Genomic DNA, 14094 nt, shown 5'->3' with positions numbered 1-14094 from the left:
TTTGATATTTATTGTACATGTTAACGATAGGCTATGTATGATGGCCAGGACATGCTCACAAAAATATCACTGAGCAGAGTAGGATCCCTCACTATCCAGAGATTCAATTACAAGGCCCTGTTATTAATAGAAAGTTCAAACAAGTAATGTAAGCAAGTCCAAGATATCTGCTCTCGGAGTTAGAGACAATGTGGCAACGTGTCTCCAGCAGCTTGAACAGTAAAAGCTTGTACAACATGATGATGTTATCTTTTGACATACAATAATACGAAAGAGTAATTTTTCTTACCGTGGTCTCGAAAACGGCGGGAACGTTTCCAAGTGTCTCGCGTCAACCAAACTGACGCTAAACGTGCTTTTTTATTTAGTTTGGATTGATATAATTCAGCTTAAGACTAATTTAAGAACTATATCCACATCAAAACATTCTTTCTGTGTGGTTTTCTTGTCGTTAGTAAACGCATCAATAGTTCGCGCGACTTTCTGCCTCAAACAAGAAGATTTAACGTTACCTCAGAGAACCCGGATCACAGGATGCGCTGACAGGACATCGATGGAAAGAGAATATATACGTGAAAAACGATTGTTTCTTTGTACTTCACGTTCTTCGAAATACGTCGATGGCCACTGTAATTGCGAATCTTCTCGCTGCTGTCCTGTCGTTTGGAGTAAAGCTGTCAATCAAAAAACTGCAGGTGTGGTAAGAGTGAAACGGCACGAAGAAAGTCACGTGATCAGTAACTACAGAATGATTTTTACTACCATAGCCTACTCTGCATGTAGTAGTAGCCTACTACTATAATGTTTTGGTAGTATAATTAAAATATAACAAAATATATAGCCTAATATATATTTGTAGTGGATTTCAAGCAAATATTTTGTAAAAAATATTGTTGCATTTCAGCTTAGCTTGCCTATTATTCTACACTATGTAAATTAGCTCTTTAGTTGTCAATATCGGGGTCTGCTATTGAAAAATCCATCCTGGCCGATTACTTGGTAAATAGGCTACTATGTTTTTTCCCGATATGTACAATTATGATTACCTGAATTACCTACCTTACATGCTTAAATTAAGCATGTAAGGTAGATCATTTAGGAAGCATAATTGGGGGGAGGGATGGGGGTAAAAAATAAAGTGTTATAAAGGTTTTGTGCAGTGATACCATAGGCTAGTTGTGTTGGGTTCCCCAAAGGACGGACATGGTGATTGGTGAAGAAGAAAATATATAAGATGGGAGGAAAAATTATTTGGCAATGCTTTTGCGTTCTCTCGTTCCCCCCAGAAACTTTGCATTCACTCAAAAGTTTTGCGAGAGAACACAAAGTTTCTTAGGGGAGCGCAAAAGCATTGCCAAATTATTTTTTCTCCCATCATATTTTTTTCTTTTCTTTACCATGTCCCTTAAAGGAGAACTCCGGTCAATTTTAACATTGAGCTCAATTTTTAGTAAATTTGGAGTGCTGTCAATACAGAGAACAACGACAAAAATCGGTGTTGCCTACACTGTGTTATCCTATTTTTAAAATTTGCACCCTATTGACTTGAATGGGGCAAGTTTTAAACCTGCTTTTATCCTCTTAACATCTTTGATGTGTCAAAGTGAACACGAGTGAATCTGACTGCAGTAGATGTGAAAGATATGAATAAAAATGATGTTAATTCAGCCAGCGCAAATACCTGTATTTAGTTCCTGTTTTCGGTGGAAGTCCAAAGTAGTCGATTGTCGAGTTCACGCGCGTGATCATAGTAACTAAACCAATGCGCGTGAACTCGACAATCGACTACTTTGGACTTCCACCGAAAACAGGAACTAAATACAGGTATTTGCGCTGGCTGAATTAACATCATTTTTATTAATATCTTTCACATCTACTGCAGTCAGATTCACTCGTGTTCACTCTGAAGGAATCACTCAACATGGCTGGGCACTTGTAATGACACATCAAGGATGATAAGACTAAGAACTGGTTAAGTTTAAAACTTGCCCCATTCAAGTCAATAGGGTGTAAATTTTAAAAATAGGATAACACAGTGTAGGCAACACCGATTTTTGTCGTTGTTCTCTGTATTGACAGCACTCCAAATTTACTAAAAATTGAGCTCAATGTTAAAATTGACCGGAGTTCTCCTTTAAGGAGCTCCGTACCAAAGAACATTTCAGTGAAATCAGTATTTATTTATTTTTTCACTATAAAGAACCTTTTGTGCAATGGAAAAGGATTGTGCATTGATGAAACATTTGTTTCCCCAAATAACCTTTCAGTGAACCTAGAAAACAAAAAATGAACCAACATTTTTTTAGTGTGAAGAACATTGTACTAATCTAAAGAACCAAGAGTAGAGTAAATGCCATAGTCTTTCTTGACTGCTTATGTACAGTATAAGAATCTGTAGTTTAAAAAAAATAACTGATTCATCTCTACAGGCATATTTGGGCAGCGTTTAGAGGACACCGTACAGTATGAAAGGAAGTTTGGTCCTCGTCTCGCCCCTCTCTTGGTGGAGCAGTGTGTGGATTTCATTAGGGAACAGGGGCTTGATGAAGAAGGACTGTTCCGGATGCCAGGACAAGCCAACCTCGTCAAGGACCTTCAGGAGGCCTTTGACTGCGGAGATAAACCTCAGTTTGACAGGTACCACCAACTACCCCAAGCAAAGACATGGAACCACCAATTAACCCTCTCCAACTGTTGGTACTAACCCTATAATTGTCCTCTATAGTAACACTGATGTCCACACTGTGGCTTCCCTGCTGAAGCTGTATCTCAGGGAGCTGCCCGAGCCAGTCGTTCCCTTCTGCAAGTATGAGGATTTCCTCACTTGTGCTCAGCTCCTGGCCAAAGATGAGGAGGAGGTTAGTGAATCAACAATATCTGAACATGTATGAAATGTAGAGAAGTAACCTTAAAGGAACAACATTTAGATGTATTTGAAAACACCTACATGATCCAAGTGTGTCTTTAACTAGTACATTTTCCACAAATGTGAACCTGGACCACAAAACCAGTCACATGGGTCAATAAAATAAAAAACATTGAGATGTCATCTGAAAGCTGAATACTGGTGGCTTTCCATTGATGTATGGTTTGTTAGGATAGGACAATTTTATGCAGAGATACAACTATTTGAATTATATGTGTTCTCTCACAAAAATAAATATTTTATACATTTACAGTTGGAAATTTACTAAATATCTTCAAGGAACATGATCTTTATTTAATATCCTAATGATTCTTGGCAGAATTTTGACCCATACAATGTATTGTTGGCTATTGCCACAGATATACCCGTGCGACTTGTGACTGATTTTGTGGTCACATATGTCTATGAATAATGTTAAAAAATATATTTTTTTTTTAATTAAACATATTTTAAGGGTTGCAAACATCAAATTGGTCAAACTAACCCCTTGAACCAACTATATAACATTAAGAAAATGTTAATAGTAACAACAAAAATTGCTATGTTGGAACATTACCATATGAATGAATAGGGCTGCTCTTCGTTGCTTATAGAATTAGTTTTGTATTGAGCTGTTGACAATTATTTCTGCAGTTTTGTCAAAAAGTATGTTTGTGTGCTCATAAAACAGAAAGCTGTTACAGTCAGTATGCAGTTTGCTAGCCAATATTCCTCCTACATATTTCCCAGCTGACACGATGCGATGCACAGATTCAGAAGTTTAATTACATTATACATATTATCAAAGTTTCAAACACTTGATTTTTAGAAAAGCATAATTTTCGTGAAATGTGAAAAGATGATAGATAGATTTTTATTTCTCCTCGAGAGGAAATTTGTTTCCACAATAGATGCGTACATAATACAAACACACATAGCATATTAAGAACATGACTATATAAACATATACAAAAAAATACAAAAAACAAGAGAGCATACCTGACGTATCAATGGCCGATTTCCTATGTATTTAGAGCTTGTATAGATACAGGAACAAAACTCTTACTAAACTTGGCCTTTCTACACTGTGGTAACCTATACCTACGGCCAGAAGACAAGTGCCTAAGTTTACGAATAGCTGTCAGTCTTTGTTGACAGCATTTGTAAACCCCTAAAGTCTGCTGGTTGAAATTGAGATTTTGATCCAAAATAATGCCAAGATATTTGAAACGCTCTACTCTCTCAACTATCTCTCCGTTAATGATAATGCTAGAAGCATGGATCTGTGTTTTTGAGGTTTAAAGACCAGTTCCATCATATATTCACTTGATTTGATGTTGTGGTCGCTTCAGTGATTTTATGTTTCCACAGGGAATACAAGAATTAGGGAAGCTAGTGACTACGCTTCCAGCTGCCAATTACAACCTTCTGAAATATATATGCAAGTAGGTCCAACATAATCGTTTTAGACACATTCTTGTCAGTCCTTTTCATGGTTCAGTGCTCAACGTGATCTTCATTTTTATAGATTTCTGGATGAGGTGCAGTCTCACTCAAATGAAAACAAAATGGGTGTGCAGAACTTGGCCACCGTGTTTGGACCAAATATCCTTCGTCCTAAAATGGAGGATCCAGTAGCTATTATGGAAGGTAAGCTCTTATCGAATTTCAAACCAATTAGTTTGTAAAACTAGACACACTTCAAAACTGGACACCTGTTGGATGGTTGCACCAGCTATGCCTAAAACGTACCGTGACATAAATGCAATTATAATATGCACTACTAAATATTTGAGCATGTACCATACCCCACTTGTAAACATAATATATAAATATATATCCAGAAATAGATCACACACACACTAATTTTTTTTTATAAGTATTTATTTATTGCTCCTTTTGTTTATTTTAGATACAGTCATTATTATTATTTGCGCATTTAAATATACTACAGGTAATTATTACTTCTTTTTGGATTAAAAGTAGGATTTATAATAAATGTATAATAATAAATGTTGTTTATATGATATTTTTCATTTCATTCATGTTCTGTTATGAATGCCGTTAAATTTAAAGGAGCTGTTATGGAGTACATGTTAATAATGTTTGTAAACATTTTGTATTTTATTTAGCAATATTAAAAAAAAAATCAGAATGTAATAATACAATTTAGTTTCTCTCAACAATGCAATTACGACTCTGCGACTTATAGTCAGGTGCGACTTATTTTTCTGAAAATATGGTTAATGTTATAATGTGCAACTACATGTTTACAGAGAGCTCGAGCCTTAAGAACAAACGATGCAATGAAAATAAGCAGAGAATAAGCAAACTAACCATATTGTAAATTAAACAGATTACCAAAGTACGTTTTACAAAAAAAAAGAAAAAATGCTATTTCGGTCTTCTACTTCAAAACTTCACATTTAATTCATTGTGTTACTTTATAATTATTTGTGCAATTTACTAGCAATTTCTGAGTGAAAATTGTTTCTACACCAATTTTTTTAAGTCTAAAATGATTGTTATTTTAACAGTAAAAGACTAAAAATGGTACAGTAAAATCTGTTAACTGGTTAACAATAAGTTTCATTACTATCTACGGTAAAGAACTGTAATATACTGTCAAAACATTATATGATCAATAAGTTATGACAAGTGTTTCCATTGCTTTAACTTACAGTATCAAAATGAAAAAAAATAAGTTATACAAGATTCAACTAATTTTTAAAATGAGTTTAATGTAATTTAAGTTTACAGTAAAATACTGGTAAATTTACAGTTTTGGAATTAAAAAAGAACATGATTCCCTGCGTGACACTTAACACTTGATATATTTTTGTTGAAATAACCTTTTCTTCTAAGTTTGTCTTACCAGTTATGTACATTAGGGTTTCAATTTTACATCTAATTTTGTTAAATTAATGTTTATTGCATAACTTTGGTGTCGTGTGCGTTACCAGGATGGTGTTTAGTGTTTGTGTGAATGTCACTGTGCAGATTTTATATACCGGTACTAGAATTGATATTCTCAGCTTGTGGAAAAGATGCTTGTGATAAGCTTTGATTCATCATGTATATTTCTCATCACCACCAGTTTTTGGTGATTGTCAGTGTATTACAATGGTACAAAAAACAGATATTAGTACTTCAATAGGTTGGTATATTAACATTATATCAGTTAATGAAATACTGTACATTTACTTTAAAGTCCCGACCCCCTGTAGTCTTCATGCCTTAAAATAGCTTGAATGTAACTTTACACCCTTGCCTCATTAAGTATACGCGGTTCTATGAATATGCAAATGAACCCCGCCTCCACTCTCTCAGCTCAGAGATCCACTGGTTGACGGACACACGTTGATCTGATTGGTTACAAGGTAGTGTGTGACGTCAGAAACACCAGCGATTTCAAACCGTGTTTTTGAGACTGTCTTTGGTTCACTGCAGTTTTAAGCAGAAATTACTCAGCAATGCTGTCAACTTATGAATTTTACACATGGTTTGTCTTAAAGCATATTAAAAACACCACATAGACACATAAACAACATTATGTGTCAACACATTCAACAAACATTTTCACCACAGGGGGACTTTAAATCTGTAACTAAAATGTGCATCCCGATGTAGGAAGTACATCAGGGTATATGACTTATATGAGGCTGATGGATTACCTTTGCATATGTGTTTTACAGGCACCTCCCTCGTTCAGCATCTCATGACGTTACTCATTAGCAAGCATGATCACCTGTACACTGAAAAAGACTCTGAAACATCACAGGACCAGATGGAGGTAAAGGACCAAAGCCAGCAACATCAGCAGTCCAACCTGGTTGACTGGATCTCTGAGGAGGATCTCCAAACCTGTCCACCCACAGCCAAGAATGACCCGACCAGTAGCAGTGCCTCACCTGTGGATGCCGTGTGCACCTCGAAGTCTGTGCCTCAGGGAAAAGGAGAGACGGCCCTCAGCCCTAGTAAGCAGGTTAAGACTCTTCCAGGGTGGAAGTACACCTTTAAAGGCTCCTCTCCCCGGCCACAGTCCGCTAAAGTCTCTGCGGTGGACGTGACCACGGGCTCCAGCGGGAACTGGCTCATGAACGGGCTTTCTTCGCTCCGGGGACACCGACGCACCTCATCCGGAGAACGCTCCGGAGAACGCTCCCGAGATTCAGGCTCCTCTCAGAGACTGTCAACCTATGATAACGTCACATCTTCTTCAAGTCTGGGCAGCGTGTTGAGTATGGACAGCACGCCTTGGTCCAGCTCATCGTGTGAGATCTCGGTCCCGGACTCCGGAGGCGAGCCGTTAGGGGCCGAAGACGGGCCGAGCGCTCAGGAGGAACGAGCCGAGGAGGAAGAGAAGCACAATGAACACGAGGACGTCGAGGAGAACCGTGTGAGCGTTGTGTTCTGCAGCGATAGTGGGAACGCGCCACCGGTCATCCGAGTTGTGGACGAAGACGCAGACGAAAGCCCCTCATCTCTGGTCAGCGTCGTGGCAGAGCTGAAAGAAGAGCTGAGGAAGCAGAAACACACTTATGAATCTAGAATTAAAAAGTAAGGCTGCAGTTTCTTAAATGCCATGAGGATGGTTCGACTTGTTTAAAAATACAGGGACTAGATTAGGGAAAAGAGAAGGTCAGATTTGTGTTTCTCAAACATCCCTTAATGGAAATGAACCGTGGTTTTACTAAAAATAAAACAAAACAAAAACATGGTTATTGTGGTTAGCAATAACAACAAATGAACTATGGCTTTGCTACACTAACCAGTTTAACCATGGTATTAGTATTTTAAAGAAATGGTATTTTCAAGAAACGGCTGAAACGGATATTTTTCGGCAACACTTGATCCATTAAAGGATTAGTTCACTTTCAAATAAAAAATTCCTGATAATTTACTCACCCCGATGTCATCCAAGATGTCCATGTCTTTCTTTTTTCAGTCGAAAAGAAATTAAGGTTTTTGAGGAAAACATTCCAGGATTTTTCTCCATGTAATGGACTTCAATGGCAACCAACCATTCAAATGTTCAAAGAAGGTTCATATGTACGTCTCAATGCAGCTTCAAAGTCTCGACACCAAGGATAGGCAACTCCGGTCCTGTGGCCTCATTTATAAAGCTTGCGTACGCACAAAACGGGGCTGAAAACATGCGTATGGCAGTTCCTGTGCAAAAGGTGGGATTTATAAAGAAAAACTTGACGTGAAAATATGCGCACCTCCACGCAAACTCTGACCCATGCGTACGCACATTTTGAAGACAAAGCAGTTTGGCGACACTGATGGTGAGTTGAGGAACTGACTGCGGATAAAGGGAATTAACCCTTTGCAAAATGGCAAAATTAAGTTGCTCATAGGTCCCGGTTACAACAAAAAATACAAACTAGAAAAAAAAGTTTGAGGGAGACAAACTTTAAGTTGGCTTGAGAAAGCCGGACCAGAGAGTTTGAAGAAGTTTAGAGTAGTTTGATGTTTAAAGTAGATTAGTAAGAAAGATAGATAAGTTAGTTAGTTAGTTAGTTAGTTAGTTAGTTAGTTAGTTAGTTAGTTAGTTAGTTAGTTAGTTAGTTAGTTAGTTAGTTTGAAAGATAGATAGATTAGTAAGAAAGAAAGATAAGTTAGTTTGAAAGATAGATAGATAGATAGATAGATAGATAGATAGATAGATAGATAGATAGATAGATAGATAGATAGATAGATAGATAGATAGATAGATAGATAGATTTAGAATGGTAGTTTAATTGAGTCTAGGACTTCAGGGAGTTTAGATTTGCGTTTTTGGCTTGTACACTAATGGCCCACCATAGTCTTGGCTCAATTTGAGCACTCTGCAATGTAACTCTATTAGATTTTTATGATTTTTAATATTAATTTTTAAGAAAACTGAAAGTCAAATCAGTTTGAAAAGATTTATTCTATCACACCAAGTCAGAACAGTCTGAAGGTCTGACCCAAGTTTGGAGTTTAAAGCTCTAGGAGGAGTTACAGTTGAAAATGTTTGGGTCAGAAGAATAAGAAAAAGAATAATAATAATAATAATAAGTTTACATAGGATTTCAGTAAGTTGGCTTTCTCAAGCCAACATAATAACATTAAATCACCATTATGAGTCCTAAAGATACATACATGCATGTTTAGTTTAAAGACATAAAAGGAACTATATGCTGAAAGTACGTAAATTTAATTTCTTTCACTTCCATTCTTAAATGGATGTAGGCCTATCACTCATTATGTGATTAATGTGATAAGGAGTAAATGATTAAATCTGATCGCTGAAAACACAAATTTCCTTGCTCCTTTAATATATGCATGGCTAATGAGGTAATTTGCATTGTGTATATATGGTTGAATGTGGGCGGAGAAAGGGCGGTAAATTAATTTTTTTTTGCGTGCGCAAATTATCAGGTAGGCTGTGATTTATAAAGTGAAAATTGCGTGCAGGTGTGCATACGCACGGTTTTATAAATCAGATTTTTTTTTTCGTACGCCATTTTTGGCTTTTGTGCGTACGTATACTTTTAGTAAGGTTCCTACGCACAGTTTTATAAATGAGGCCCCTGGAGTTGATAACTCACCTGCCTGTATCTATTCTAGTAATCCTGAAAACATTGATTGCCTTGTTCAGGTGTGTTTAATTAGGGTTGGAGCTAAACTCTGCAGGACAGTGCCCCTCCAGGACCGAAGTTGCCTATCCCTGCTCTACACGATCCCAGCCGAGAAATAAGGGTCTTATCCAAAAGGTCACGCGTCACGTCATCTATCTAAGTTATTTGTCTGTGTACTCCGGTTCAAAAAGGTAGAGAAGGGCGGAAAACTCCATCTCATTTTTCCTCCAACTTCAAAATCGTCCGACATCTTTGTTTTATTATTATTATTTTTTTCGTGACCTTTCCAAAGTGATGACGTAATGCGTGGCGCATCTCAGAGATAGTACAAGACGGGCATTTGTGGTTAAAAAGTATATATATATATAATTTTTTTTAGAAAATGACTGATCGTTTCGCTAGATAAGACTCTTATTTCTCGGCTGGGATCGTATAGAGACTTTGAAGCTGCATTGAAACTGGCATTTGAACCTTCTTTGAACATTTGAATGGTTGGTTGCCATTGAAGTCCATTATATTGAGAAAAATCCAAGAATGTGTTCTTCAAAAACCTTCATTTCTTTTTGACTGAAGAAAGAAAAATATGGACATCATGGATGACATCGGGGTGAGTAAATTATCAGGACATTTTTATTTGAAAGTGAACTAATCCTTTAATGCTATCACTTTCTTTTCTACTCTATATCTATTTAAAAATAATAATTACATATCCTGCGTTAGACTAAACTGGGTAGGGTCACAGCACTTGCAGATTGTTGTCTATTGTTAGTTTAATTGCTCTCCTCTTTTGTAGCCCAAGTTGCTTTGGATAAAAGTGTCTGCTAAATGATTAAATGTAGTTTTAAAATCGTGGTTAATCAAATATTAATCAATCCGCCAAAAACCATGGTTACACTTTCACTATAATAAAACCATGGTTAATTTCTGTAAGGGATATGGAAAGCAAATGAAAATATCTTGTCTTTTTGGCATAATTATTAACAAAAAAGTCAAGCACCCGCAAATAATATGACTCTTTTGCAAGGGTCCAAGAGATAATATTTATTTCCACCAAACTGTAGAAAATAATTATATTATAAATATAATTTGGGGATCCTCTGAAAAAATCACAGACATAATTTCTGTGTAATAATAATAACATTGTTTAGGAATAAATTCTGTCCAAATAATATTTCTCTAAAAAAAAATATGTATTGCTAGAATTTGTACTTTTTAAAATGTATTTTTGGTGATGGATTACAGAAATACACTTTAACTTTGAAGCCTTTGTATACTTTTCTAACTCGATCAATTCAATTTGAATGAATTAGTGAAAATAAATTAGATTTGTATCATAATTATTACAAAAAACTTTTCTGAGCATCAGTCAGAGGTATTTCAAAGGGGTGTGTGTGTGTGTGTGTGTGTGTGTGTGTGTGTGTGTGTGTGTGTGTGTGTGTGTGTGTGTGTGTGTGTGTGTGTGTTTCTGTGTCAGAGCATCCAAATTTTAAAATGTAAAATCATATTTGGTTATATCAGTCAAAATCTGTTCCCAAAATATTTTATATATTTAATTCCATACTCAAATATTCTTTGTTTGACTACGAAATAGTGCTGTGATCTCTATATTATGTGAAATGGTGTGTGTGTGTGTGTGTGTGTTTTCTCATTTATTTGAGTAAAGCAATATTGGTCTTAGATGTACGAACCTTGAAAATACAATTGTGTTGTTATTTGTCTGTCAGTAGGATAAAAAAAACCTAATAATTTGACCAGTCTATGATCTATAATACACTTTTTAAAGTCATTTTTTCTGTAATCTCAAATTGCAGCCCTCGAGTTTCCCCCGACCCCAGTGTGAAAACCCCTGGCATAAGAAACTGTTGTTGGTGATGTTTGTATTGACTCACGCCTGTGTTCTGCCCTCTACAGGCTGGAAGACTCAAGTGCAGCCCTGTGTGCGCAGATGGAGAGGCTTGAGCAAGAGATGGAGCAGGAGAGAAAGAGAAAACGAATGCTCGAGATCAAACTGAGGAACTCTGAGCGGGCCCGTGAGGACGCGGAGAACCGCAACCGCCTCCTTGAGAAAGAGATGGAAGACTTCTTCTCCACGCTGGGGGATCTGGCTCTTGGGAGCCGCACCAGTGACATTTAATGCAAAAAAGTAAACACAAGGACCACGCAAGATGATGTTGTCTCAGGCATCTCCATAAATTATATAGACAATTTTATGTCTGCAAAATTCCTCTATCAATGATTCTACTTTTTCAAGGAGGCTCCCACCATTCCAGCCGTGTTACATTTATTAAACCATTTTACACCTGTCGTTTTAAAGCGACTTCTTTGAGGAACGTCTGAATCCGGTCCTGAAATCATGCATTGTTTGCATGTTCAAGGTCCCCAGTCTGAATGCTAATAAGCAAATCTGTTGGCTTTGGCACGTTGAGCAGACCACTGGTGCAGAAAAACATCACTTATAATGACATTGGGACAGTGACTTAGTCCAGGTCTTAATGTAACGCAAGCATACTTGACTAAAATAGCTCCAGATCTTGGCATTGAACACTTATTCGGTGGTATTTTGAGACGTCAAAGTGCCACTTTCGTTTAAAAGAAGCTATAAAATGTGACTTTTTTTGTCAATTGAGCTCATTTTTAATTTATTTTACACTGTTTAACTGCTTAGAAAGTCTAGAAATGCTCTGTGGATGTTTCTTAAAACGAGTGGTCAAATACTGTGCCATAGATTATGTACTCGGCTCATTCTCTGAACTCTTGCATAGTAGGTCATATTATATATTAGCATGATGGCCGTAGCCTAATGGTCAACTTTCCAGGCTGCTAATATGAATGTTTCAGGTTCAAGCTCAAGAAGAAGAGACCCAGAAACTGGACATCACCTCTGTGCCCTCAAGCAAAGTGCTTTCTGCTGCTCAACACGTTTCGGTTTGGGTATTATCTGGATATTACTAGAACGACAGCTTTTACAAAAAGTCTTTAATGCATATTTAGAGTATGTGAAGATGTTGTACATCATTATGATTCGTCTATTATACTGCGGTCATACATGACGATTAGTCTTCTGTGCTGTGCTGAAATGTTGCCATGTGTCACTGTGGTGGTATGTAATTATTCACAAAGACCTAAATTAAATTGTGAAATGAAAAAAGGACGTACATCTTGTAAAAGCGATCTGATCGTCTACTTTATGTGCCGGTTTTGTCCTCTAGTGTGGCTTATACAGCAGAGTAAGATTTGAAGTAATCGGCAATGACAGTTGAAGGAATAATTTATTTATTTTTTTACAGTGTATGGGTAGTGCTAAAAATGGAGTTAGACACATCCGCATACGATTGCCCTGCAACTTTCTAATTGGTCATGAAACAACTGTTATGGGCAGCGTTTGTTGTTGAGTATGATTTGACTTTTCTAACTGTAGTTAGTGTGTAATGTTGCTGTTTGATCATAAACAACATCTGCAAAGTTGCAACGCTCAAAGTTCAAAGCAAAGGGAGATATTTGCTTTTAAAGAAAAGGACTACAACAAACGGCTGGTAGGAACTACACGACATTCCTCCCGGGTTAGTGACATCACCAACCCTAGAATTTACATAAGCCCCGCCCCCGGAACACGATTTATAGATTATAATGACAGAATATGCTAATCAATGACTAGAAGATAACTACACATAAGCTTCATAAATTCATCAACTAACCATTCAGAAATGTCCTGTTGCTTCTACATGTTGTCACTTCTTCTTAAATCTCTCCGGTTTGAAGATAAAAATTGGCATTTTCAGTGTGTGTGTGTGTGTGTGTGTGTGTGTGTGTGTGTGTGTGTGTGAGGTTAAAGGGGACATATGCTAAATCCACTTTTTTAGCCCTTAAATGCATTTTGTTGTATATTTGGAGTGTTTAGAAGTACAGCAAAGTTGAAATTAGTCTCGTCAGGTGCTTCGTTGATATCTTTATATTCTGTTTTGGTCATATTTTGCAACCTGTTCCGATTTTTCTATTCACTATTGCGTTTTTTGAACAATAACGTCACAGTATTTGCAGCGGAACTGCCAAATAAGGACATCGACTCCCGGCCCAACACTTCGAGCAATCCGCCATTTTTATTTATTAATCAATGACACATAGGTTATAACCGTAATTAAACGAAACTATACCTGTTCCAACTCCACACAGCAGATATTCTCTGACTCTCGGCATTATTGTCCGAGTCGAAATGAACACCGTTACTGTGAGTTTCAGTTTTGATATTATCATCTTTCCGTGAGTTGAGATTGTTCACTGAGCGCGAGCTGGTTAGGCTCCGCCCCCTGTGCCGTGAACCAGCAGCGCATTAGCATTTAAAGGAGACACACACTAAAACAGTGCGTTTTTCAGAGCCCCAAAAAGTGACGATTTTAACATGCTATATAAAATATCTGTGGGGTATTTTGAGCTAAAACTTCACATACACACTGTGGGGACAACAGAGACTTATATTAGGCTACATCTTGTGAAAAGGGGCATAATAGGTCCCCTTTAAAGGACACAAGCTGTTGAAGCTCCGCCCCCCTGTGCCGGGAGCAGCAGCTCATTTGCATTTAA

General features: G+C 37.1%; 2 protein-coding genes across 7 annotated transcripts in view; one reads left to right on the top strand and one right to left on the bottom strand.

The window, feature by feature from the left end:
• LOC306989928 (uncharacterized protein) overlaps positions 1–670 on the bottom strand; it is a 92798-nt gene extending 92128 nt beyond the window's left edge. The window contains exon 1 of one of the 4 annotated variants that reach the window (XR_013795774.1): positions 290–670. The gene's annotated coding sequence lies outside the window, so the exon portion shown is untranslated. The remainder of the gene's footprint in view (positions 1–289) is intronic. The other 3 variants (XR_013795775.1, XR_013795776.1, XM_079596027.1) reach the window with 3 other exon arrangements.
• The window catches only part of arhgap22b (Rho GTPase activating protein 22b), a 44505-nt gene extending 31826 nt beyond the window's left edge, over positions 1–12679 (top strand). The window contains exons 1-7 of one of the 3 annotated variants that reach the window (XM_079596030.1): positions 294–695; positions 2430–2637; positions 2726–2858; positions 4277–4350; positions 4434–4555; positions 6601–7465; positions 11428–12678. In XM_079596030.1, coding sequence (XP_079452156.1) covers positions 554–695; positions 2430–2637; positions 2726–2858; positions 4277–4350; positions 4434–4555; positions 6601–7465; positions 11428–11650 — 1767 coding nt within the window. In that variant the 5' untranslated portion in view covers positions 294–553 and the 3' untranslated portion in view covers positions 11651–12678. Of the gene's footprint in view, positions 1–293; positions 696–2429; positions 2638–2725; positions 2859–4276; positions 4351–4433; positions 4556–6600; positions 7466–11427 lie in introns of those variants that run through there. The other 2 variants (XM_079596028.1, XM_079596029.1) reach the window with 2 other exon arrangements.
• The last annotated feature ends 1415 nt before the right edge of the window (positions 12680–14094 follow it).

This window comes from Phoxinus phoxinus (assembly GCF_949152265.1).
Source record: "Phoxinus phoxinus genome assembly, chromosome: 21".
In the NCBI taxonomy this organism is placed as follows: Eukaryota; Metazoa; Chordata; class Actinopteri; order Cypriniformes; family Leuciscidae; genus Phoxinus; species Phoxinus phoxinus.
This window is presented reverse-complemented; position numbering and strand designations above follow the sequence as displayed.